This window comes from Eumetopias jubatus, unplaced genomic scaffold (assembly GCF_037043125.1).
Source record: "Eumetopias jubatus isolate StellerSeaLion01/CBP00866 unplaced genomic scaffold, mEumJub1_p1.0 scaffold_17, whole genome shotgun sequence".
Classification (NCBI taxonomy): Eukaryota; Metazoa; Chordata; class Mammalia; order Carnivora; family Otariidae; genus Eumetopias; species Eumetopias jubatus.
Genome location: NW_028274823.1, coordinates 26,017,381 through 26,044,466, shown reverse-complemented (window position 1 = coordinate 26,044,466; position 27,086 = coordinate 26,017,381). Strand labels below are relative to the sequence as shown.

At 54.9% G+C, this 27,086-nt stretch overlaps 1 protein-coding gene across 2 annotated transcripts; it reads right to left on the bottom strand.

The window, feature by feature from the left end:
- Positions 1–23: 23 nt before the first annotated feature.
- ITPRIP (inositol 1,4,5-trisphosphate receptor interacting protein) lies at positions 24–23,283 on the bottom strand. Of its 2 annotated transcripts, none has more exons than XM_028098586.2 (2): positions 23,075–23,283; positions 24–3,778 (listed from the first exon to the last, which is right to left on the bottom strand). In XM_028098586.2, the coding sequence occupies exon 2, from the start codon at positions 3,763–3,765 to the stop codon at positions 2,110–2,112; it is 1,656 nt and encodes a 551-aa protein (XP_027954387.1). In that variant the 5' UTR covers positions 3,766–3,778; positions 23,075–23,283; the 3' UTR covers positions 24–2,109. The 2 variants fall into 2 exon arrangements, with proteins under 2 accessions (XP_027954387.1, XP_027954386.1); XM_028098585.2 differs by lacking the exon at positions 23,075–23,283 and adding an exon at positions 5,426–5,716.
- Positions 23,284–27,086: the final 3,803 nt, after the last annotated feature.

Here is a 27,086-nt window from a genome sequence, read left to right as displayed (position 1 = left end):
CCTGAAGGTAAAACAAACACCAGTTTCTACTCCTTGCAAGAATTTAATTCTTCCTTTCATATAAATAAGGCAGCATGAAACACCGAGAGCTCGGCTGTTTTCTGCTTCAGAAGCAGCTTTGGTGCATAGAAGATCCCCACTGCCCCGCTGAGTTGTCTTCTCTGGATAAACAAGAGGCCAGAAGGTCATTTTTCAGTGAACTTTTTTGGAAGCCAAGGGGAGGCTGAGGGAGGTTCAGGCTTGGTCTTGGCTTCTGGAGCCTGGTTCCCGGCTGTGGGGTCTCCTCCAAGCACAACAAGTTAAGGATGGGGGGGGGGAGGCAAGGCATGGGCAATAATAAATATGGGAATTCACCCCGATTCTGGAAACAAATCACAACTGAATGGGGGCTTGGGGCTACTGCCGGGGGCCACGCGGGCATGACCACCCTTCCTGGCAGCACGCTGACCGCTACGGCGCTGGGGAGACCAGACCCAAGTCTGCGTGGTCCGACTCCAGCTTCCGTGGAAGGGTTCCTACAGGCCTCAGTGCCCCATCACAGCCGAGCCTCCTGCCGCAAGTGAACCCTGCCAGGCAAACCGTCCATCTTCCGGAACCGCTGGGGCCAGGTGAGAGCACCCCTGGGTGAGGGACAGAATCCTCCGCAGCTCGTGGTGAGCCCGACATCCCCAGAGAATGGGGAATGCTGTTCGGCAGGCCTGGCCAGCTTAAACCCTGGAGGGGAACTCAGGTGCTGGTTCAGGTGTGCTCCTTCTTGCCTCCCCCTTGGCTCGCTGCAAGGGTTACTGAGGCAGTACCATGGGAGAAACTCCCAAAGGGCCAGTGAAGCCAGAAGTGGACGAGGAGTGGCTTCCCAACCCCCTACCCAGGCCTGGAGACCGGCCAGCTCCCACCGCAGGCTCTGGCGCCTGCCCAGTGACCACAGCCCCCAGCAGTACTGGGGTGACCTCTCTGGGGCTCGGGGGCTGGGTCGGCAGAGTTATCCCTGCATGTTTCCAGTGAGCCGAGCCTCTTCGGGTCTTGGTCATCTGTGTGGCTGGCAAAGCCCATCCAGAAAGGGGGGTTCTGTGCATTGAGGGTGCCCCACTGCAGTGAATGGGTCTTGGGGCCAACAGATGGAGCGGGGTCTCCTCTTGCCTCCAGGCATGCTTGGTTCTAGGACTGCGACTCTGCTGAGGAAAACTCAGGGCTGTGGCATCCCTCCCTCCCTCCTCAGCTCTGCCATCTTCTCTGAACTGGGCATCAGCACCCTGGGGACAGGTTCTACCCTTTGCCCCAGTCACCCTGTGTCTCTTGCAGCTTCCACCTCTGGTATCCGCCCTCCCCCACCACACAGATGGTCAGAGACCAGCTATGGAGCTTGTCCCCAGCATGGTATATTGGCACCTACAGGGCTCAGGGCACAGCACACTGGGGTAAGGGGTGGGAGAAGGGGGTGCACCCTGAGTGAGACACGGAGCTGAAAAAGTGGCTGACTGAAACTTCCCTCTGCCACCAAGTACCCACTTCTGTGCAACAGACATTGGCCCCTTGGGGCCTTGAATCTCTTCTAGGTCTTTTCTACAAATAGTTTAAAAGGACCCCTACTGTGCAGGCCGTGGATGGAAGGTTGCAAATTCCCACAACTGTTCCTGTTGGTGCCTTGGCCGTGGATGCCTGGGGCCAAGGATTACTGGAAACAGGCTGCAGGGTCTTAACATGCATCTCCGTCAGCATTCCTGCAGATCCTCTGTTGATAATTAAGTAAAGCCTGGACCTGGGATGTAAAAATTACACCCGCATAGATGTTTGCGTTGTCTTTAGCTCCACGTCCAGAGAGGATTTTGTCATCATCTTGGCCATTTGTGGTGATCCAAAAGTAAGCGGCAAAGGATCAACCAAACCCAGACAATAACCTCACCAGTAGGGCCCCAGTGGTGAGAAAGCAAATCAGCTTTTCCAGCTTGGAATTCTGTTTCCTCCGTGGGCCATAGGGCCAGGCTTCCCTGGTGGGCTGAGCCGGGATGCCGCACAGCGCCCGCCGCTCTCCCGGGCAGGGGCCTGCAGATGCCCCCAGAGGCGTGGACGTGTGGGGTGCCCCGCGTCCTGGCCGCCTGGGTCCCGGACGCTCTACAAGACAACAGCTTTGTGGGGCGGGCTGGCCTGGTCTGACGGGATACGCAGGGAATACTCGCGAATGAGCACCGGGGCGTTCTTGAGCATCTCGTAGAAGGAGTCCACTGTCTTCCGGTAGAGACTTCGCCGCAGGACGAAGGGCCGGAAGAGGTTGAGAGGCTCGGCCCTGCGCACGGCCTCAGGGAGTCCCATGCCCTCGGGCACCTTGCGGTTGCCAATGAAGAAGTGAGGGAGTTTCTTCTCTAGCAGGCTCTTCTCCAGGAAGCGGAGCAAGTCGCGCAGCCGGGCGTCCAGCTGCCCTGCCTGCCAGTCGGCCGGCCGCGACAGCAGGAGGTGCAGCAGGGCGGTCTTCACGTGGTAGTTGCCCAGGCCGCTGGGGCCGGTCAGGCGGCTCTGCTTGCACAGCAGGAAGGAGGCGATCTGCAAGCAGCTGAGGTGACAGGCCCCCTCGGGCAGCGCCTTCGAGGTCATCCGGAGGAAGTGTCGCTCATAGACGGCAAAGGACAGGAGCCAGTCGGTGCTGGAGGCCGGGGTCTCCCCACAGGGCTCTCTGGGCAGGTGGGGCACAAAGTACAGGTCCGAGTCGTCACACTGGATCACGGGAATCAGGTTGAAGGGCATGAACTTCCCCGAGCGGAACTTGATCTTGAGGGAGCCCGGGGAGTCCAGCTGACCGAAGGCCAGGTCGAACTCGTACTTGTGGGCAATGCGGCGCCAGGCTCTGGTGAGGGCCGTCTGGAACCACTTCATGACCCGTGCCGTGTCCAGGTACGGGGGGTCTCCGGCGCACAGCAGGGCCTCCAGCCCGCGGGCGGGCCTCGCCGCGCTGTGGCTGCCATGGAGGAGACACAGCATGTCCTCCCCCAGCGGGCTCTTGCCGCACACGCAGCCCAGCGCGTCCTCCTCGGCCCGGACCACCCTGACCTGGCCGTAGCCCTGGCGGTCCAAGGGCACGGAGCGGCGGGAGCAGCAGAGCTCCGGGCGGAAGTGGTAGGGCTCGGGCGGCACGAAGGGCACAAAGAGGTCGCACAGCAGCGGCCTGTCCACCTGCCAGTTCTCATACATGCTGTCCACGCCAATGAAGTCCTCCACCTCCACGTCCGCGTCCCGGCTGCACAGGCTCCTCAGGGCCTCCAGCAAGTCATCCACGAAGCCTTCCACGAGCTCCCGGGTGCGGGCCGCGTCGGCTGTGGCGCCGCGGATGCAGCGCTCGTAGAAGTGCTCGAGCGCCGCCTTGTTGGGGAGGGTGAGGCCCCGCAGCGGGGCGCCCTCCAGGCCGGGCAGCTCGTCCTCGTCCCCTCCCAGGCAGTCCGCCGAAGGCCCGTCCTGGTGGTCCTGCCGCCACACTTCGATCACCAGGAAGAAGATCATGCAGAGGGTGCTCCACAGGTCCCAGGCCGTGCGGGTCTCGTTCTGCTGCTGGCCTTCGTCGGCCACCCGCTCCAGGGCCTCCCTCTCGGCCGCCAGCCGGGCCACCTCCTCCTCCAGGCGGAGCTGCTCCAGCTGCAGCTTCTCCTGGTGCGCCTGCATCTTGCGGATGATCTCCTCCTCGCTCTCGGGGACCGTGGCGTTCTCCCGCGGGAACAGCAGCGGGTGGTTGATGATGGCCGTCACCACCACCAGACACACACGGAAGAGCCCCAGAGCCATGGCGGGAACGTGCCTGCCATACAGAGAGACAGACCAAAGGTCACACCCAGCTTCCCTCCAGGCCACTTCCTCCCCGGACCCTCTCACCGACCTCTGTCCCACCGAGCAGAAGAAGGTCTCACAGTTCTCCCGCCCAGCCCGCAGTCTCCCCCCAGCCCGTGCCTCCGTGTAGCCCTGGAAGAAAGAACCGCAAAGTCCCTGCACACCAGCAATCCTGGCTGAGCAGCTCCTGGAGGCTGTCCTGTTTCTGTCTGCCCAGGCTTTCCTCCTTCGGGAAGCAGCAACCCACCTTCCCCAGGAGCCAACCCTTTTCTGGCCCCTGACCTATGGCTTGGGTGGGGATAACCCCACCCCCAGCTCCAGTGGTGAACATATAACCCGGGCCCAAGCTATTCCACACCCCCACCCCCACACTGTGGGTTCAGTGAGGAGCATAGGACCTCCCTCCGGCCAATGGGCAGGACACAGAGGTGGGATTTGCTGGGGACCATGGGGAGAAAGACTAGGTTTGCCAGGGAACAGAATCGCAGCTGCGGGGGGGGGGGGGGGGAGCTCTCTAGACCTCAAAGGGGGGGGGTCTGCTTGAGAAAGATGCCAGCGTAGACAAAAGCAGATTCCCTGGACCCAGCTATGCCTGAAGCCATTTCCTCTGGACTTTTAAAGTCATAGAAGTCAATAATATCTTCACTTTAAGTCGGTTTGAGTCATTTTCCTATACTTCAACCCACCTCTCCCCAGCGAATGCCTTGTGGTGAATGTGACTTTCCTCAAGGCAGTAGAGCCTAGTGGTTAAGAACAAGAAGGCTGAGTTCCAAGGCCAGCCCTGTCATTGATTAGCTGTTAACACACCTCTCTGAGGCCCAGTTTCCTTACTGGACGAGAGGAAGGCCATAGGACCCACAGGGTCACAGTACCGAGGGATGCGGCGACCCACGCAGATGGTGTACATGGCATAGTGGATGGTGCAGAGCATAGATTCACTGAACAGCAAGTGTTTTTGAAGCACTTTTGGGCCCTTGCGTTCTCCTACTGCAAACCTCTACTTCGGATCTGTAAGACCTCAGCCCAAATTCAGACACTGACCTCCTGGCCTTCTCCTGGGTCTCTCCCTAGGGCAATCTTGGAGACAACCAGAGTGATTGAGTCATTGGATTTCCTCTCCTGAGTCGTCTAAACTTAAAATCTGAGTTCTTAATTGTGAAGGGAGACACTCCATTCCTCCAGGACAAATGGATTTTTTAGATCTCAAGTGATTTTTAGGGAAGGGCTAACCCCTTACAATCCTGGGAGTTAAGATACACAGAACCTCGGCCCCACCCCAGACCTATTGAACCATAATCTGCATTTTAATACCATCCACATTAAAGTCTGGAAGGCACAGTCTTACAGGGTAAGCCTTACATTATACCCTCACCTCTCCCAGGCAGGAACTTTGGGGAGTAACAACGGGCGTTTCCCGTGCTTTCCCCGCCCCCTTTCTGCCTGGGACTTCTAGACGAGAGCAAATGGCCAAATGACGTTGTTGGACAACAGAGGACACAGAGGGCCCCCCGGGCCCCCCGTATGCCAAGGCATGCTGACAGGAGCTTCTCCACCTTCCTTGAGCCCCATTCCCTATCCTTGAATTTACACCCTTAAAACCACTTATTCTGGTTCTTACCCTAATGGTGCCAAGGAACAGGGACGTGGCATCAGGTAAAGACACGTCTGCAGGTTCTAGCCAGCAGGGCCAGGATGTACGTGACCTGAGTTGCCACGCGTGGGTAAAGCCTGCTGCTCAGATGTGATTTCATCCCATACACAGCTGGACACGCAAGCAGGAACTGAAAGCGGGGTCCGCCGGCAGCCGAGTTCAGTGTGCACACACATTCAGGCCTCAGGGTGAACTTGAGGAGGAGACAGAGAGGCCAGGAGAAAGTGCAGGAAGTCAGGCCGGAAGGGGTGTGGGGTGAAGAAGAAGTCCAGGGGGAAGCTAGCCAGCTTTTCTTCCCTAAGACAAGGAGCGGCAGGTCAGCCCTGGTTTCCACATGACGGAAACCTCAATGGAAAGTTTTGCCAGGGTGGTCCGAGGCAAACCTGTGAAACTGGCTTCTTGACATGGATCAGGGTTTTAAGATCAAGGCGTGCAGTGCTAAGAAGCACAGCACCAGGCAGCAACCAGCTGGGAGAGAATTTGGAGGTTCTGAGGCCCCTGAAGGCCCCTGTACTATAGGCAGCCCCCTTTGGGCCCAGCAGACCCCAACAGGTCAGTATAGTCCTGGGCAGCTCATGACTAGTCTCCATGCCAACTCAGGGTAGGAGGCCAGCAAGTGGGGAGTGACGCCATCGTCAAGCCTTAAGACTGGGAAGTTTTCCTTCTCTCTCCCCAACAGCTTCCACGGGGCTACCTGTGGGCATCCTCATGCCTTGTTCAAGGACTATAACGGCCTCCTTGTACTGGGACAGGCAACATTCAAAGCTCCAAACCAACATCGACTCTGTATGCAAGGGGTTGAGAGGATGGATTCTGAAGCAGACAAGATGGGGCTAGAAGCCAACATGGGCACGTACTAGCTATGTGTCCTTGGACAAATCACTCAACTTCTTAGACCTTAAGTCTCTTCATTTGTGAAATGGGCATAATCATACCTGATGTTGTAAAGCTTGAACGAGGTCATGCATATAATAAAGTCCTTAGCAAAATGCCTGCCCCCAAGTGAGATTTCTCATGAAAGGGTATCTGTGATGGGATGGGGGAAACACAGTGACCCTGCCCATAGGGGTTATTGAGGGGCGATGCAGGTGCCCCTACAAGGTACTGTGGCAGGATGCAAGCAGCCCACAATAACACTGACAGGAGTAGGGTTACCGGAGCACGAGGGAGATGGGCTGACAAAGTGGGAGGAGCCTGGGCTCTAGAAGCAGACAGGCCTGGGTCTGAACGTGACTCTGCTCCTTGCCAAGAGGCCTAGGTTCTAACAGCAGACCCTCCTTCCTAGAAGGCTGAGTTACGGGACATAATCCATTTCAGGTGCTTGGCACAGTGCCTGGCACAGAGTAGATGCCCTTCAATATTTGCTCCTTCCCTCTAGGCCTCCACAGGCCTCTGTTTTCTCACCTGCTAAGCACACCAGCCCTGCCAAGTCCTAGGGGTGCGGAGGAAAGCACGCTCAAAAGTGCTTTGAAAGCACAAAATGCTCCCTCTAACGTAGCTGTCCCTTGGCATGCCGCTCTGCCCACCCTGCCCCCCAGCAATGGGGAGAAGCCTTTGGAGCCTTGGATCCTCCTGGAGGTGGAGTTCTGACTCACTCCTTACTTAAACCATCAACTCGCTCCCAGGGATCAGATGAGATCCCAGCTGTCTTTTTGCTCCTTTTAAGGTCTGGACAGGCCGGCTCTGCCTATGGCAACCTAAGGGATGGGGAATAGACTGTGGCTACTCAGTGCTCACCAGAGGGGGCCAAGTTGGAACCTCTACTCCCCCTGCCCAAATCAAGCCACAGGGAATACTGCCCTGGGGGCCACGGGGCTAGAACAATGAGAAGGAACTAGAGTGGTGTGACTTTTACTGGAGACCACAGGGACAGACAGGTATCTGGGAGGCTCTCCCCAAACCATGGAATACACATGCATGTACACACACGTGCACACACACACACATATACACACACACATAACCCCTTCCCAAAGGGCCCCTTTTCCCAATTTCAAAATTGTCCACTTCTGCCTTGGTCCAAGGCTCTTACCCCTATGAGGCTGCCCCAATACATGGCCCGGGACATCCAGATGGGTTGGGCTTAAAAATTAACTTGGGTCACTCTGAGGGCTTTTGTCTGTCCGCTTGCCAGGAAGCCGGCAGGAAACCTGCTGAGTTCCTCTTCACCCCCAGCCCCTGCCCACAGAGTGTGGTGGCCTATGCAGGTCACAGCTAAACTTAGCCTGGCAAAGAGCCAGGGTCACGAGGCAGCAGGGGCTGGGGCAGAGGGCTGCAGGTGGTTGACCTAGACCAGTGGTTTTCTCAGATCCTTATTCTAAGCAGAGGCCTCAGACTCTGGGGGAGAAACCTAGATGGCCTCTCTGTTCCCTAGGGTCTGTCACTCCTGCATCCCCCAAAGCCCCCCAGCACCCCAATCAGAGCTTGATCCAATGAATGCCACTAAGAGTTGTCTAATAGAGATATGCTTCCATTTATCAAGCCCTCACTAGGAGTGCCGGGTGCACAGTGATCCCCTATAACCTAACTGGTGTTATCCCTGTTTTACAGATGGGTTAACCAAGCAAAAGACAAAAAGCAATTTTCTAGCCACACAACTAGAAAAGGTACAGCTGGGTTGAGATACAGCTTGTTCTTTCTGCTTCCACCTGGAAAGCCCAAGTTCTTTCCACCCTGCCATGTTTATAGAGCACCTACTATGCACAAGGAACATGCTGGATGCTGCAGGGCTCACAGGTGCAATCCCAGGGCTGGGGCCCAGCACCTATGTTGTAACGGGCCCTTCGGGTGGTTCCAGCACCCACTCACGTCTGACAACCAGCCCTGCCCAAGCCAGGCAGGCCTCCAGGGAGGAGGAGGGCATGGTTCCTGCGGTGTCCCTGCAGCCCCATCCTGCAGCTCGTGGGGGCTTTGCCCCACACCCAGCTTGTCAGATGCAATTAGCTCTGCTAATTATAACAGCAAGAGTGGCCCCGGCCCTGGCGTCATCTTCAGAACTGAAAGGAGCGGCTGAGGTGGTTTCCTTACAAATTTAGAATAAAGAAGGTGGGTTGATGGCAGGGGAAGCCACTTGCAGCCCAGGCCCCGGCGGGGGGGGGGGGGAGGCGTTCCTTGGGTCCCTTTCCCACTGCTTAGGCTCTGCACCCTCTGAGGAATAAGGGGCCAGGGGAAACGGAGCTGTCAGTAAGTTTGGGCTGCACCCCTACTGTGCGCCCGGTCTCGTGCTGGAGTTTCTCAAGCCCACCTGGCGAGGTACACGGCTGTTTGGGGGCAATAAAGCCACACATTCAAGGAAGTCAGAATTTAGTGTTGTACTCATCTAAGGCCCATTTTACATATGAAACTAAAGAGACCTAAAGAAGAGACTGACTGAGCAGGAGGGTGGGGTCAAAGTGATCCAGGCAGGCAGGCCCTCCCAGGGATTCCTGGACGGACAGACAACAGAGAAGGGGCGGCGGGCGTTCGTGTTCCCGTGAACAGCCAGAACGTACAAAGCTAAGTACTCGGCGTGTATTCTGTCGTTCGATTCTCAGAGCATGAGTTAGGTACTTGCAACATCCTACCTTGTGAAGAGACTGATAAGGCAGAAAGGTCTCCTGTGTGGCTTCTAAGGCTCCCTGTCTGCTGTGAGCTGTCCCCCTCCCTCTGTACTCCCTCCACCCACCCAGGGGATGAGTGAGCCCTGCCACCTCCCAGGCATCATGGCCAGGGGCGACCACCCAGATCATCCGGGTTGGCTGTGCCCCGAGGAAACAGGACTGTAAGAAAGGATAGGTTGAATGCAGAGCTCGAGTTTGACCCTGAGTCTTGGGGTGGAGTTTGGGCCCCATGAGCAAGCTGTCTGCAGCCCTGTCTGCAGACCCTGCGGTCTGACCTGCCTGACCCCGATCCCATGCCTCTTTCTAGCGGAGCCCACGCTGCACGCTGGCGTCAGCTTCCCTGCCCAGCCCAGGGGCACCTTCATTCAGGACGAGCTCACGGGCCCCTCCTCCGGGAGCCGGCCCCTCAGTGCAGGCCTCCCTTGCCCTTCTTAGAACTCTTGCCGGTCAGGCCACCTTCCTGCTCTTCCTTTGTGTCATTTTGCCCACAAGTCCTTGCCTTCCTAGCTACAGTTCCAGCAAGTTCCAAAAGCTGAATGTCTTCCTGTCTCCTCCCAGGCACCAGGTTGCCCCATTTGTCAGGCGCCCAATGTCAGTGAGAGCTGACTTCTCATGTGTTAGGGAGGAGATGGTCGCTGTGGGAGTGACATGTCTCCACAAGCTCCTTCCTCTTCACCCAACTCAGAGCCTGGGGTGGGTGGGTGGGGTGTAAACAGGCTCAGCATAGATGGCTCTCACCCTTCCAGGACAGAAGTCCCTTGCAGGAGAGGAGAAAGGCCTTGCAGACTGGCCCACGCCCCAGCAAGGCCATCTCTTGCTGAGGTTCCTTTTTGTGTGCACCCCCAATGGGGGTAGGGATAGGGGAGGGCCTGAGCAGCACTGGGGAGGGGCTGGGTCCTGTGGCCCCAAGCCTGGGTAGGAGACGGAGGGCAGGCAGAGAAAGGAAGTGAGGAAAGAGGAAGGAAGAGAACCAACAAAGTATAATTGAGAAATGAGTTGAAGGGTGAGGTGCTGGGCCCCCAGTGTCTCTTCCTCTCCGTGTCCTTACAGCCACCCCCACCGCCTTCCACCCCCCTCCCCAAGAAGAACACCTGTCTTGGCCTCCAGCCAGGCTCACCTTCCTCCAGCCTGCCACTTTCATGGCCACTGGGCTCCTTCCCTTCCCTCCTTTCAGTCACCTTCCTGGAGGCAAGGGTTGTAAGACCAAGCGTGGGGGAGAGGGCGGGGGGCAGGGCCCTGGAGTAAATGGGCGAGGCTGCCGATGCTAGCAATCCAAGTGATGGGCACGGGGTCAACTGGTCCCACACGCTTTGTCTAAAGGGGAAAGCCACCACATCGCATGTGCTGTGTGCTGAGAATGGCATGATCTTTTTTTTTTTTTCCCCAAGAGAAGCCAGAAATCTGGATTTTATCAACATCCCTCAATTTTACAATGTCGGGTGCTATTTCAAAAATTCTTTGAAAACCATGGAAGCCAAATAAAATATGTCAGTGGGCCACCTAAAGCCTGCGGGCCCTGGTCCCCAGCCTCCTCTACGTGCCTCCTTTCTCCTGTCCACTGGCACTCCCCACCCCCTAGGAAGCATCCTCAAGGCTGCCCTTGACCCTGGGACTCTCCTCACTCTTCCCCCTCAGCAATTCCACCTCCTACCATTTCCTCTGGGAACAGGACTCCCTGAAATAGCCCTCCTGTCTCGACCCTTCTCCCCAAACCCAGTCCTGACTGTATTCCAGTGTCTCCCAGTCATTCCAGCAGCCACCCCCAGAATAATCATAACTGGCATTTATGAGGGCTGGCCATGGGCCAGGCCTGTGCTAGGGATTTACCTAAAGGCCTTCTCCACAGCCTCTCCAGGGACTAGAAGAGAACAGAGACTCTGCAGCCTACTGGGTATGCACGGAGGAGCACTTGGTGTTACTGTCTAAGGTCTGTGGTCCCCAGGACTGGAGAACCAGACCCCCACCGCCCCTCCCTAACCCAGGGGGGATCCCACACTGGGCTCAGAAGAAGCAGGGGCCAAGACTGGACCCTGGTCGGAGTGGGGGAGAGAGCAGAGGGACAACCCCCCCCACCCTGCCCGCCATGCCCAGTGGAGGAGAGCCCACGGCAAAGTTTACGCCGTGAGGGGAGCGGCCTTCTCATCAAGGTGAGCTCTGCTGTCATGGCCCCATGGCCACGGTGGCCAGACGCACAGAGGGTGGCCAGTCACACCGGCCAAACCACTCAGTTTCCTCAAGGCCCGCTTTCAGGAGGGGAGGGGTTTCCAAAAAGTCACCAGGATGCCAACCCAATCCTCTGGTCTGGGGTCATGCAGCTGGTCAGCCCAAGGGCAGGAAGGAGAGGGGCCTGGACTCCGCTGATGTGGGTGGGAGAGCCCACGTCCTTCCTGGTCCTGTTCTTCCATCAGCAGCTCATACACATCCCTTGGCAAGCAACAGACGGAGAAGGCAGGGAAGCCATCAATCTCCCAGGAAGGACAGGATGTCCTTCCGTCCAGCCATGCTGCCTGATGTCCCCACAGCACGTCATGGGAAATCACAGTGTCCTGGGACGGACAGACTGAGGCCTGGCGTCTCAGACACTAAGGCATGGCAGGCAAGCTTGCAGGCCCCAGGGACAGGAAGGGGCCCCCCTGGCACCTTTTGTCCTGGTCCACATCCAGCTTTCTCTCACCTGTTCTCCCCCAGGCCACCCTGAATCCAACAGTTGCTGCAGTGGGTTGAACGGTGACCCTTAAAAAGATAAGTCCCCATGCTAACACCCATACCCTGTGAATGTGACTTTACTTGGAAGGAAGCATCTTTACAGATGTAATTAAATTAAGGACCTTGAGATGAGCTCAGCCTGCATTACCCGGATGGGCCCTAAATCCAGCGACAAGTGTCTTTATAAAGAGACAGAAAAGGAGCAAACAGACAGTGAAGAGAAGGTGACAGAAGCCGGGGGCGGAGGCTGAAGCGAAGCTGCCACAGCTGGAAGGCCTGGAGCCCCTGCACGCTGGACGGGGCAAGGAAGTACCCCTCCCCGATCCCCCGGAGCATTCGGAGGCAGGGTGGCCCTGCGGGTACCTTGATTTCAGACTTCAGGCCTCCAGAACTCTGAGAGGGTCGTTTCTGTCATTTTGCCACCCAGCTGGTTTGTGGTGTTTTGTCAAAGCGGCCCTGGGAGACTAACACAGCCTCCTGGCCCCACCCCACCCCCCTGCCACCTCTGAGGTGGAGCCTTCGGATTCAGCTCCTCGGAGCCCTCCGTCACCCCCAGCCACCACCTCCTCCCCCCTGGAGGTCGCCCTTCTCCGTCTCACTGCGACACGGGTCAGAGCTTTAAGACTGATGTTCAGGGCCTGGCCCCCAGCCTTGGGGGACCCCTCAGTTCTCTTCCCACTTGCCCTGGCCACTTCCGATTACTGACTGTCCCCTGAACATCTCCTGTACTGGCCCCGATTCCCTGCACCGTGTCCACACCACATGACCCAAACCCTACCCGATGGTCCTCACAGCAAGCCCATCTCGGAAAGGGCCTCCAAGAGCCTTCCTGATCCCTCTCCACCCCCAACTCCTGCGACAAACCCTTCTTTCTTGAAAGGGATACAAGAACAAGTAGGGGGATGGGGACAGGGGGTGACAGCATATGTATTAAGCCCTTCTGAGCACGGGTAGGCCTGGTGCCTTGTGCAGATGGCATCTCTGGAGATGTCCCAGAGCAGGGAGCCCACAGTCCTTGCTCCCCTGCCTCTCCCCTTAGGTAGCTCCGCTCACCAGTGCAGCAGCCCCATTTCACAGGCAGGAGCCCACGGAGCTGGGAGAGGGAAGCGCAGAGGGGCTGCAGGCCCTGCCGGGCCCACAGCTCCAGACCCCGCCATCTCCCCGGTTCACCCCATCCTGCTCTTTTATCATAGTGAGCTGCCTGAGCTCTGGTCTGACCCCACAACTTCCAGGGCCCGGAAGGCTCGTCTTGACATTCCCCAAAGTGCCTGGCAGAGACCCACATGCAGCGCTGCCTGCTCGGGGCACCAAGGACGCATGCGATCCTGGGGACCCACAAGGGTGCTCACATCCTGCCCTCTGGAGACACCCGCTTTCAAAAGAAGGCACCACACGCGTCCTCCATTCTCAGGAAGGAAGCGTTTCCTACAGCCAGTGTGCACCAAAGCGTCTCCCCTGGTCCCCGGATTCCCACCTCAGATTTCTGGACCTGAGATCACAGGGGCGTGTTAACAATGGAAACACAGAGGTAACCATTTCCCACAGTGAAGCAGCCCTCATATACCGTCAGATGTTGCCTTGGCTTGAGCTAGTGCTTCTCAGAATTTCCCTCCGCCTCTGGGCCCCATCTCGCCCACAAGAGCTGGCTGGGAGGGAACATTAACACCCACCTCCGCAGGAATGCCAAGGCTCCCCCCAGACTTGTCCCCCTTCCCTCCCTCCACCCTGCGTTCTCTCCACTCCCTGCCTCCAAGCAGAGCAGTGAATGCTCAGGACGGGCCACACTTAGGCTGTGGGGCAGGGAGGCCAGGCTGCAGTGATGGAAAGCAGGCTCCAGACAACAGCTGGCTCAATGGGGAGGGTCTTCGAGGGGGCTGAGCAGGAACCAGAGAGAAAATACAAAGGAAAACAAAGTGGAGACAAAGCCCTCCCTTGGCCACCCTGCTCCCCCTCTCACAGATGAGCCGGGGATGGATGGAATGAAACAGGCTGCTGGGCGCCACCTTCCTGTGATCGCTGGAGGAGAACAAAGACAGACCAGCTCACAAACACAACCTGGCCTCTCCAGGGAGGGCAGGCGCCCCCAGGACTTTTCCACAGTTTCCCCACCCGCCCCCTCTTACTCACGGCCTGGCTGGAGGGATTCTGGCCCCCACACAGTGAAATCCCAGGCTGTTCTCCCACCCTGGTCCCCTGGGGCTTGGGCGGTACTGGACACAATGCCTGCGCCCCAGCTGGGCAGGGGGGAGGGGGGAGGGGAGGGGGATGGGAAGGGAAGAGCTCTGGGCCTCCTGCATGTATGTGTACACACACACACACACACACACACACACACGCACACACACACGCTCTGCGCCTGCAAAGATCTAAAACCCCTTTCATCTTAAGGGAATAGCAAGGGGAATTAATAAAGGCAAGATGGAGGCCAACCCAGTTGTAAAACGCCTCAGAGCTTGTGCTCTCTGCGGCAGGAACCGGGGCTGAACAACAGGGTCGGCCGGCCCGCCCGCCCTCTCCAGGGCTGCCTCAGTTCAGGGCCAACCAGCACTCCCCGTCCAAGAAAGCAGGGGGCCTCGACTGTAAGTCCGGGAACTGCTGGCAAAACTACCCCCAGAATCGGCTAGGACTGCACAGAGTCCTCTTCCCTGTGAATCAGACGAAACGACGACTGAAACAGCCAGCCACAGGGAGGGAATGATGCCCGCGCTCTGCCCTGGCTTGTGTCCAAGGCTGCGCCTGGCGCGTAGTAGGGGCGCCTGGGAACCAACGACAGGACGGGCGGGTCAGGCTGGGGCAGGCAGCAAGCAGCCCCTGATTCTGCCAAGTTCACAGGGACATACTCCACCCCAAGGCCACCCAGAAAGAAACAGCCCGAGATCTTTAGCTCAGAAGAGCTTAACACTTTGAGGAGGCTTAGTGTCCAGCAGCAAAAGGCCCAGACTCTGCAATCAGAGGACCTGGGTTTGAATCCCAAGTCTCTCAGTTGGGGGACAACAGTACTTCCTTCTTGGCATGGTGGTCCCATACATGCTGGTGCTCCGTAAAGGGCATGGTGATCTGCATTGGTATGGGTGAGCCAGGTCTCCCCTTTGATTTGTTAAATCCTGCATCTTAGGGACTCCTCTGGGGAGATGGGGGGGGTGACCGACTACCCTGCAGCATTCCAGAAGCCTGCGGACTTGGCCTGGTTGTCTCCTCCACCTCCCTGTTTCTTCAAAAGGCCCCAGGGGGTGCCACAGAGGGAGTGCAGGAAGCTTGGCACCTGGAGAGCTCGCAGCTCGCCACCCGCGCCAGCCCCCCCCCCCCCCCCCGCCCCAGTCTGGCAGCATCAACACTGACCAATCCTCCAGGCCTTTTGAGCACCTAGAAGGAGAAACCACCGTGGGGCCCTGATGCCTGGTATTAAAGGTTCAGGTGTTCCTCGATGCATGCTGAGTGAATCAATGAAGTCAGGAGTGGGGGAAAAAACTCATTGCTTTTTGAAATGGGGGTGTAGTGGGAGATCCCTGATGAAGTCACTTCTAAGGTTTTTCTTCCTGGGAGGTGCTCTGCAGTCAGAAAAGCAAAGTGCTAACAGTGGTAAGCGCCTTGGGGAATGTGAGCAAAAACCCTTCCAGACTGGGCCCGAAGACAGACCTCAGCCACTTCAGGTCTGGATGGCCTTCTTCAAACTGTAGGCTGACTCACCACCCATGTTTACCAAGAAAATGACCCAGGAGTGAACTCTGACACAAGTTTATCTGACCCCCAGCTGCCTCTCCCCTTGACACCCACTTCCTTGCTTGAGAGTCTTACAGAAATAGAAGATAAACGGAGGATACAGGATTTGAAGCAAATTCCGGAAAAGAAGCAGAGAAGCAACCCTTGGTGGAGTGGCAAGCAGTTCTCCCTTTCTGGAAAAGAACAGACCAGCCCCATGGCCCTGACACCCCATGGGAGAACTTAAAAACTAGCAGCTGACATGTGACATTTATGGAGATTTAGGCATTGTGCAAAATGCTTTACGGGTCTCATCTGCACAATAAACCTCTGAAAGAGGCACTATCTGCATTTTATAGATAAGGAAACTGAGGCACAGAGTGGCGAGGCCTCGCTCATTATCAGCGCCGGGATTCAAACTCAGGACTGACTTTCAAGCCTCCAATCTTCCCATCATGCTGTGCTGCTCAGTGACCCGATTGTCTGTGAAATATTACATGCACCTAGGGGCTTTCCTGTACCGTTTAGGGCAGGGCAGGTGCCAATTTAAGTGAAATCTGGGCATGAAGCAGGGAATGGGCTTTCAAGGCCCCTCCCACTGGAGCTTCTGGGTGTGTGAGCTGAGATGTCAGAGCCGGCTTTGCAGCTGAAAGGACAGTGTGTTGGGAAAAGGGAGGGAGGGCCCTTCTGACACTGGACAGTGCCTGTTGCCGGGAGGCATCAGGGAGAAAGGGGCATTTTGGGGTGGCAAGCAGGGGTAGGGCCTAGGCATCCCCCATTCTCTTCCCCTCCAGCCCAGGCTCACTGTGGTCCTGCCCCTTCACTGACTCTGGAACAAAGTTTCAGCAAACAAAGGACCTTTTCATGACCTTCAGGCAGGTTCCCTGACTGCTTCGAAGAAGGCTATTGAAACAGGCTCCTGGGAGGACAGTTTGTTATGAGCACATGGTTTTGTACCAACAAGCAGGACTAGAATTATGACAACGCCCTCCCTATGGTTTGGTGCAGGTTAGGAGACTCCTGTATCCACTTCAGGGAAATGACCTGGGGGAGAGAGTAGGAGGAGCCCAGGATAGCTCCAAAGCTGAGCCCTCCTCCCGAGTGTGTCCCACTATGTCATTCACCTGCAAATGAGTCCTCTGGAAATCGTGGGCTCTGTATTGTTTCCAGGACTGCCATCTGAGGATCCGAAAGTGCTCTGTACATTCTCTGGTACTGGCTGCTCCTATCCCCATTAAGCAGGCAGAGAAATGAGTCCAAATGCTAATATCACAGAGTCACGCAGGAGGAGACCTGGAGTAGGGGGTCTGCCTGCTGTCTTCCCACCTCTGACACTCGGACTTTGTGGGACTCTGTTCTTTGGCAGGACACAGTTGACACCCATGCCTGTCCTCTCTACCACCACTCCCCAAATCCTGGCTCTATCTCCACTGCCTCCAAACCCCTGTATGAACTCCTGGGGAGAAAGGGATTCCACAGTTTTCGTTTAGGCCGACTTGAAATTCTATGGGGCGTGCTAGAGTTGGTGAGGGGTGAGCTGTGAGACCTCGCTTCTGTTCCCAGTTGGTACCAACTCTTGGAGCAGCACATCCCAGACATTCCTCCTCTCTGCGTGCTTTGATTATAAAGCTCCACGAAGCCACTGAATCCCAAGTGTGTTCACTGCCTTGCACATCGTACCTGCACAACCAGTACTCAAGCAATGAATGAAGGTTCTCTCTTAAGTCAGTCCCTGCAGTGAGGACGTGGGCATCCTTGGGTCCCGCTGTCCTTTGGGGGTGAGGGTGGAGAAGCAGGGAAAGCCATTTTCCTGATCTCCCTATCGCTGATCCCCTAGCTCCCACTCTCCCCTACCAGATTCAGGCTGTAGAAGGGAAACCCGGGGCCATGGAAGCTGCCAGAAGCTACTCTAAGGAGTCATGCTCTTTGCTCCTGGTTGCAGCTCAGAGAACTAAACAAGATCGCAGCCCTCAGCACGGAGCTCTAGTCCCTCGGCCAAGCCCAAGGCCCAGAGATCTACCCCCAACTGGCTCCCAGCCTAGACCTCTGAACTGCAGCCCTTCCCTCTTCCCCTCGCCCAGCCCCTGAGAAACACACCTGTGGATGTCACTCGTTCTGTGCTCCCTCCCTTCAACACGTGTCTTACAGTTGGGCCGGTTCTTATTCCTCCCTGGCTACCTTAGGGTGGAGGTGAGGTGTTGCCGTGGGCAACAGTGATGTCACCTGGAGGTGCTTCCATTCCGCTGATGGCAGGGGTGGGTCATTTGGATACAGAGGGACTATCACAGGTCCCAAACTGCTGAGGAGGGCCCTACAGACCTCTTAGGCACCCCCAAATGACCTTCTTCCTCTCCCAGAAAACCTCACCCTTCTCTCCCCTCTGGATGGATGCCCGTTCAGACCCAGCCTCAAATCTGACTCTCCCTCCCCAAGAGAAGGTGGAAAGGTGGGGACTAGTAGCTTTGTCCTCAGCTCTGAACCAACCACAGCAAGGGCTCAGATCAGATGAGCTCCTTCCTTCTAAGCCTCTGGGACAGTCTGGGTCCCTATAGCCCTGTCCTTTGGCCAGACATCAGTGGCACAAATGGGGAAGCTGGGGGCCCAATTCGACAGAGACTGTGGATCCTTGACTGAACTCGGTTGCCTTTAAGAGCTCATACCAGCCACATTAGAGGTCTGTGCCAGGCACAGTGCGCAGTGCTTTCTACACGTGTCCTCTGAGTGGTTATCCCCATTTTACCTATGATGAAACTGAAGCTTGAAATAGTCAAAGCACTTGCCCAAATACAGAGCACATCCATCCACTGATCAGTGGAGCCAGGACTCAACCCAAGTCCACCCTACTCCAAAGCCCCAGATGCTAAGGCATCTGGAGACTGTGGCCTACTAAAGATGGGCCCCGGCGGCGGGGGGGGGCCTGGACAGAGATCACAGAGAGCCCTTTAAATCCAGAGAGTCCATTTGGGCAGGCCAGCTGACCCAAGGCAAGCTCGCCTCGCAGAGGACCTGCCGTAAGTTGCCAGTCTGGGGTCTTCCACTTCCCCAAGCACCTGTGCTGATTAGGGACCATGTTCTTTGCTCTGTGCTTGGCTTACTGTTGACCCATCCAGGCCACCTGACCAAGTCCTCTTAATTTGCATATAGCATTTATCCCGAGGGCCTGGCCTCCAACCCTGAAACTGTGTAGTGGTTAACTTATGCAAATGAAACTCTATGTAGCTGGGAGCTAATGCTTATAAAGCACTAAACAAATTAAGTAAAATAAAAATAGCTAAGTTATGCAAGAGGAAATGGAGACATCCTATCAGGTAGACACTACCCCTGAGACATTGGCCAAAGAGACCTACACAGCCAGGCTGACTGGAGTACTGGTCTACTGGGCAGATATCTCTCCACTGATGAGCGGGCCACAGAAGTCAAGAGAGCCCCGTGCTATTAGACAACCCCCTCCCTATGCTGCTTTGCCAAGCACGAGCTGTCCGGAAATTTGGATTCCCATGTGGCTCGCCCAGGATGCAGGGATCAGATACCATCTAGTCTGCATGATGGTGATGGTCACAAGTCCTCCAAATTAAAAAAACTAGCATTCTCATTTGCACACCGACTTCTGGGAGCTTCTCGAAGTGACTCAGTTGTCCAAGTCCAAACCACTTGGAAAATTGTGGAGATGGGGTTTCTGAGTAGGAAGAGCTAAGAGCTAGACTTGGGATAGGTGACATGATCCACATAAATACCACCCTTTATGGGAAATCTGCTGGGTACCAGCTGGTTCTTCCCAAGAGACTTTGAGGCATCCTCATCAGCTGAGAAGCGAGTTTATTTAAAATACTGTCTATAGATGGTAGGTAGTAACATGTTTAATTCCAGCTAATTAAGTGCTAAAATGGCTGATGTGGAAAAGAAGTGATCATATATAAATGAAGGTGTGAAATGGAATTTGGGGAAAGATTTCCTGAACAAGCTCGGGAAGGGCCTGGACAGAGAAGGGAAGAGGGAAGAGTTGGGGACTGGGGGGTGCGAAGTGCTGGGGCAGCATGTTTGGACACTCGCCACCTCGTTCCACTCCTGGGGTCATTTCCTGCCTAGGTCAGGGGCCCTGAGTAGCTGTGGCCTTTTCCCTCTGCACCACACCCAGGTGGCACTTACTCATCACCCTCATGTCAGGCCCCAAACTGGATTTGCCACCTCATACTGCCCAGCAATTAAAAAGGAAAATCAGTTGATACTTGGGCCAGGCCTCCCATGAGCCCTCAAGGCTGAGCGCGCTCTTTTTCCTCGCCTTTCTGCGGCCAGATGAGTTTTCCATCTTTCTTCCGTCTGAGCAGAGAGGGGGTATTTCTTCCTTTGACAAAGAAAAAAGCAATTGCTCTTCCCTTCTTCCCACAAGGGCCCCCAACCAAACTAGCTTTCTTTTCTTTTCTTTTCTTTTTTAAAAGATGTATCCATTTATGAGAGAGAGAGAGGGCATGAGAGAGCATGCAAGCAGTGCAAGGGGCAGAGGGAGAGAGGAGAGGATCCCAAGCTCCCAAGCAGACTCCCTGCTGAGTGTGGAGCCTGCCACTGGGCAGATCCCATGACTCCCGAGAGCATGACCTGAGCCAAAACCAAGAGCTGAACGCTCAACCAACTGAGCCACCCAGGTGCCCCCCAAACTAGCTTTTAAAGCTTAACCTGCTTCTTGTTCTGTGAATGTTCAGTAAATGGGACTCAGCTTCCAGGCTCCTGAACACGTCACTGCTCTATGCCTTAGCCTTCCTCATCTGTATGGGGATAACAATGCCTACCTCATAGGACTGCTATGAAGATTAAATGACTTACTGAAAGGGAAGTGGTTTTTGGGTGGGGGGAAAGCCTGGCAAATAAATGTTAAGCCCTCAATAATTGTTGGTTATTATGGCTGCTGTGTATGGTTGCACAGGTGGTGTACTGCTCAAGAACACCTGGCCAGAATATGGTGAGGCTGAATCCAGTTCACATGCACTTGTCCAGCTATGTGCCTTGGCCATGTCCATCAAGATGAGGCCCAAAGGTGGTATCCTACATGTCACCAAGGTGTCATCCTCTTGCAGAAAGGTACATCTTATTCTAATTCACACAAGGAGCGGAATATGCTAACAACAGCCTTGGCTGTTATTATTAACAGCCCTTGGCATTCTCTAACATATCCCTCTCCCCTGCAAGACTGAGATCAGTCTGTCTGGGATAAACTGGTCTCAGTCGTAAGTAAGGTCCTCGGTCCTCAGCACCCCAGCACTCTAGGACACTAGTCTGTTAAAACCCCACAGGCTGCACTAATACCTCATCCCTACTAAGGGGACTTCTCAGCCCCAAATACGGAGCCACAGTTTTGGCCTCTGAAGGGACTCTGGCCTCCCTAATTGCTGATGGCCAGCTGTCTCTGCCAACAGGGATGGGCAGTGCATTGCCAACGGAGGAGTTCTAGTTGTTGGCAAGTTTACTCCTCACTTCTGAGTAAGATCTGTCTCCCTGTTTCTCCTACTCACTGAGTCTCTGAGGTCAGACAGAGCAAGTCTTCTCCTTTTCTCAAGTGACAGTGCTGGAGATTCCTAAAGGCCACAGCCTCATCCCCCTTGGCTTCTCATCCCGGAGACAACTATTGCCAGTTCACGCCCTTCTCCCTCATAAGACGAGCTTTGCAGAGCCCCCTTCCCCTGCCATCCCCTCTCCTCTGGACCAGTTCCCTCTGGCAGTGCCGCCCCTTCCAAGAGGTGGCATGGCGCCCTGAGCTCATGCCCTCCAGTGGCCCAACACTACTCTTCCAGGGGCTCTGCTGGTCACTGCCTCCCACTGAGATGTGTACCCCTCCAGCAGACAGAATCCCCCACTGTCTTTCTCTTATTGACCCCAGGGGTTCAAGAAGGGAAAAATACAAAACCAGTTTTTCTTTCTTTCTTTTCTTCCTTCCTTCCTTTCTTTTAAAAAAAAAAAAATTATTTATTTGAGAGAGAGAGGGAGCATGTGCGCGCAGGGACAGAGGGAGAGGGAGAAGCAGTCTCCCCCCTCAGGACCCCGGGGGGTTCATGACCGGAGTAGAAGGCAGACCCTTAACCGACTGAGCCACCCAGGCGCCCCCAAAACCAGTTTTCTCCCAGACAGTACTTTCTGAGGTGGGCAACTTTGCCAGAAGCCTCTACCAGAAGTTCTTCCCTGTTCTTGCCCTCAGATAAAAAGTTCCTCCCCACACCCTCTTCTTTGTTTCCCTTTGAGCACCGCAGGAGCTGGGAGCCATTGCCGGTAAGGTGACAACTTCTGGGATGATGGCATCAGGTTAAAAGTTCAGACCCTTGCCCCCTGAAAGCCAGAGCTTGAAACGGCTGCATCTCTGAAAATTGCGGAGTGAGGGTATGACATTTGAACAAGGATTTCCATCCACCCAGAGAGCGCAGAGAGTCAGTCTAACCACTTTGTGGTTACCCACGGTGCAGACAGGAGGGCAGACTGGCCTGGAGCGGTGGCCGGCACAGGGAATTAGCAAACAATGAAAGCCACTTAGGCACGTAGGCTGGGAGGAGGCCTCCAGAGCACTTCCCAGCGTGTTATTAATAAAGAGCCCAATGGCTGCAATCCTCCCGGCGTCTGCCATGCCGTTTTCACAGCCAGCCTGGACCTGGAACTACACCAGGCTCGGGTCAGCTTTACCGGGCAGCCTCTCCGAGGCAGAACTGGTTTGTAAAAGGGAAGCGCCTGGGTCAAATTCAAAAGAGTAACGAGAAAATAGAATAGGATTCTCAAACTGGTTTAGAGCCCAAAGGCCGGGGTCTAGGATCTGCCAGTATCTGGAGCTCTTTTAGTTTTGAAGAAGGTTCCTTCGCACACCAGGCAGAGGATGCCATAGGCAACCTGTGGTCCCTGAGTCGCTCAGCAAAATATTTTCGCTTCCTGCTCGGCAGCATTTTGGTTTTTAAAGAGGAGCATTTCGGATGGGAAGCTTGGCCCTGGGGCTTCTGAGTCCCTTCACCTGGAAGCCAGAAAGCTAGAGACAACTGGGGAGGAGTGGGGATAGGGTTAAGGGTCAGGCGGCAGAGGCTACGTATAGTAGCCGCTAGAGAAAGTCCTGCACAGCGCGGGGTCTTCTCCACTAAGAGTCCCGAAAGAGGAAGCTGTGGAGGCCTCATCCGGCCCCCATAACCCCACAGCTTCACTACCTTAAACCGAGAAAAAACAAGCTGCACTCCCCCCCTGCCTCCTTCCAGGAGGGGAAAGCAGGATGGCCGAAGAGCCGAGTGACCCGGCCTGTCTTTCTGCCCGAGCACTCCGCTCAGACGGTCCGAAGTAACGGATCGCCGGGGCACAAGGGACAACGTCGCGGCCCCGCCTCGGGCGCCGGGAGGAGGAGCTGCCCGCAGCGCGGGGCTGCAGCGAGGCGCCCCCGGGGTCCGCGGCCGGGGCTGGAGCGTAGACGCGGGGGCGCAGGACGCGCGCGCCGCAGAAGACCACGCAGCCGGGTCTCCCCAGGCACCCCAGCCCCCGGCCGAGCAGCCGCCCGCGCCCCTCGCGCCCCTCCACCGCGGGCGCAGCGCCGCCTACCCGCGGTCCCCCCGCCCCGCGCCCCTCTTCCCCCACCACGCGAGGTGGACGCCCCGGGGCTTACGCTGGCCTTCGTCTCGATCCGGGTCGCGGCAGGGACCGCGCCAGCCGGGCTGCGCGCGCGGGTCCCCAGGGCCCGGAGGCCGCGGCTCGCGGGCGGCTTCGGCCGAGCGCCCTGCCGGGCACTTAGAGGGACGGGGGCGGCGACACCCCGGCCGGCTCCCGCCTCCAGGCCTCCATCAGCGCGGCCCTAAGGGCGGCGGAGTTACTCATTTCCTGGATGTCACAGAAACTTTTTCCACCTTATAAGAACAAAACACCCGCCTCTACCCCGGGCTGCGGAAGCTTCTTAAGGAGGACCAGGAGGGTTGCGAGGGCTCGGAGCCGGGGCTGCCGCAGAGGTCGGCCCACTGACCCCCAGAAACTTCAGAGGGGCCAGCAGAACTGCAGGGTGACCGGGCGAGTCGGTCTCTGGCCACCGGAGTCAACTGGTGCGGGTGGACAGGGAGTCGGGGAGGACGACCTTAAAAGTCGGTATGGGCTGGCGGAACGGAAGGGGTTAAATCACGGCCAGTAGGCAGTGCGTTTTCCCGCGGCGCGTTTTACAAGCGGCGGAGTTCCCGGGGCCACCTCTTTTGTCCTCGCGAGGGAAATATAAATGGAGACACGACACCGGCCCTTTTCTCTTTTTGCGGCTTGAATGGATTGAAATAACTCGCCAGACTGAACGATAAGCCGATGCTTGGTTGCCTTTCTCCCCGAGTAACCCGGCACAAAGGAGCGTGGGGACCGCCCGCTTCCATCTGTAGAGGGCGCTGTAGGGTCCAGAGCTTGTTTACAGTTGTGGGAGTTACACCCTGTTTGTGAAGTTAGGCTCGAGCGAGCTGAGGCCGGGAGGGTCAGCGGCCGCACCTGGTGGTCCTTAATGGGTTACGAAATCCATAACCTATTCTTTTCCCCTTGAGACCTACTCCAATGTCACAGCCGGTAGAAGTGGCCGGCGACAGCTTGAATAAATCCTGCATGAAGTGGCTTTGGGACGCCACTGAGGGCACCTTGGGGAAATTATGAGAACACACGGTCCATCACCTATTTCCTTTCCTCTTGGAGCCGGCCAAGTAACTTTAACACTCGCCTGGAAGACATTAGGCTGAGTCTCAAAGATAAACAGGCAGTGAAACAAAGTGCTAAAAATAGACCCCCTGGCCCTTGGCCCAGGTTACTCTTGTTTTCAAGCTTCTGCTGTTGCACATAGCTCTTTCCTTACATCAGGGACAGTTATGGCAGAGTTTGAGGGGCTGGTGGGGAGGGATGGGGAATGGGCTTGTAGGGGGCAAGGGCAGGCTGCCCCCAGATGGGCCAATTTGGCAGGAACATTATTTTGAGTTAAACGCAATCAAACCCGGGGCAGATTCAGGGAAAGCGCTTTACCACCCCCTCAACTGCCTGCCTGCACTAGGAAGAGAGCTCTTAACAGAGATTTCTCTTTACCTAAGAAGCTTCTCTGCATATTAAGGCAAGTTATTTTTTCCAAACTTTTCCTTTCACCATCCTGCTACTAGTCTCCCCTTTGTATCCTCAGGCCCCTACCCCTCTCCTCAGCTCACATTAGCTCCTGTTGCTGCACTGTCTTTGCAATTCCCGTGTCTGTGTGGCTTCCCCTTACATAGGAATCTAAATTTGATTTTCTCCTGTTAAAAAATCTGTCTCATGTCAGTTTGATTCTTGTTCTGGCTAGTAGAAGGACCTTAAGGGGCAGAGGAAATTCTGCCTTCTTGACTGGGTGATCTAGGGAAACATTTGTGAAAAAGCTGTGTATTGCCAAGTTGTATGGGTGGGTACTCCTCCCCAAAGCAGGCAGAAGAAATTCTTGGAGGGTAGGGACACCGACCTGAGCACCCCTACACTGCCTTATAATGTTTGGGGTAAGAGTTCAGGGTTATGTATGCTGGAATGTGAAGGCTAGTACTTAAATGCCTTCTGGGATTGTCATCCTGTGTGCAAAGTTGTTTCAGCAATTTCTAATAGGCTGTGTATATTTATATAAGGAACATTTCTTAGATTTGTCTTTCTTTTAAACTCGATGATTTCACTTTGTGTGTCCAGGTGGTCACCTGTATTGGCTCCCCTCTGCTCTCAGCACAGAGTCCACTATCCTAACCTGGCACATAGGCCGTTCATGAATTGGCCTCGACTTGTCTCACCAACCTCATATCTCACTACACGTTCTGCGCCAAAGTCTGTGCAGTTCTGGGAACTTGTGCTTCTCAGAATGTGATATGGGATTTGTTCCCAGCCCCCACCGCGTAGATATTCACATGTGCTCTATCTTCTTCCTGCAACTGCCATCCACCTCTTTCTCCAACCTCTCACCCCACGCATATACACTTTTTTTTTTTTTTTTGGCTTGGCTTAAGGTGCACTCGATCTTCAAAACAGGCAGTTTCTCTTCCAGGAACTCTTCCTTCAACCACGATGCCTAGGTTAGACTCCCCCTCCTGGCCATGTAGTTTCCAGAGTGCCTTGTGCTTACTCTAGAAAGGGTTTTTAAAAAGACAGGAAAGAACAAAGATTCAGCTTCTGGGAGCAGGAGGGACCAAGAAGTTAGGGACCCTCTGCTTCAAACACACAAAAGCTGAAAAAAAAAAAAGAGCAATGATTGAAAGGAAGAAAGGGGGAGTTCTAGGGGTGAGGCAAGAAGGGAGAACTCAGAAGCACCTTGGGAGAGTTGACTTCTTTTAAATAAGTCCAAATGGCTGACTGGAGGTGAGGACTCACCCAGGCCTTGGGTTCCAGAAAGGCAAAGATCTGGACTAGGGACGCCTGCCCACAGCTGGGACGCTGCCGAAGATCTTAAGGAATAGAGGATGGAGAAAAGAATTCTCCCACTTGCCCAGGGTCCCAGCAAGAGGAAGTTGGTGGTTTGTCTGGAGCTCTGGATGAACTGAAGTCGTCTGCTATAGAAATGGAAACCACTAGCCTGGCTATGGCATGCGTAGGTGTGAGGCTCAGTTTACACAACCCATGTGGGGAGGTTATCCTGAAGTCAACACAGAATATCAAAGCTGGTTCCAAAGGGATGACTCTCCTTGGTCCTGTCAGAAGTGAGTGCAAAACCCAGTTGTTTCTTCTGATCTCTTGCAGCATAAACAATCCCCATTGAAGATGAGCTTTTAATACAAAATTATAAACTAGGGAGCGAACCACATGAGGGATGGGATTGGTAGGTATAATAAACAAGAAAATTAGCTTCTTAACTCGATACAATAGAACAATTTGAAAAAGACTATAAAATAGTCATTTTCAAAATAATTACAAAGATAAAAATAAAAAAGATAAAACGATAGAAATAGCACTATGAAAAAAGAATAGGCAAATTTGAAAAGTACAAATACAATATGTAGAAATAAAAAGTTTAGTCATTTACACTCAAAAAACCTCAATGGTTGGAATTCTTTTCTTATTAGGCAGTAATAATATATCAGTCAAAAATCCAGTAGCAGTAACTCATTAAAAACGGGAAGGGGCACCCGGGTGGCTCAGTCGGTTAAGTGTCTGATTCTTGGTTTTGGTTCAGGTCATGATCTCAGGGTCCTGAGACGGAGCCCCAGGTTGGGCTCCCTGCTGGGCGGGGAGTCTGCTTCTCTGCCTCCCTCTCCCACTCTCTCTTTCTCATAGATAAATAAATAGATAGTTAGATAGATAAATAAAATCTTAATAAAAGGGAAGAATAAAGAGAAATGACATATTAATCTCATTTATAAATACTCTTTCAGAAATCCTAATTAAAATATTAATACTGAATTCCAGCAGTATATCAAAATATAATTAAATACTTCTGTAGCATGATAAAAATAAAGGGTGAAGTTTGGTCCCAAAACTAGTATCATGCTTTTAATGAGGAAATACTAGAAATGTCATGTTCAAGTTAGTGCAAGATAAGGATGATAAGGATGTCTTCTTTCACCTCTTTTTTTTTTTTTTTTAACTTGTCAGTTTGGAATGTGATTGGTTACAAGTAATAGAATACCTGGCTATAATTTTGTATGTGTTTGAGACTACAGGAGACTTAAACA

Excerpts from the sequence above, each read along its gene's own strand:
- ITPRIP (XM_028098585.2), bottom strand. The coding sequence starts at position 5,457 with ATGCCACGTCCCTGTTCCTTGGCACCATTAGG. Across the intron at positions 3,779-5,425 it reads TGTTCCTTGGCACCATTAGG|GCACGTTCCCGCCATGGCTC; the intron begins GTAAGAACCAGA and ends TCTGTATGGCAG.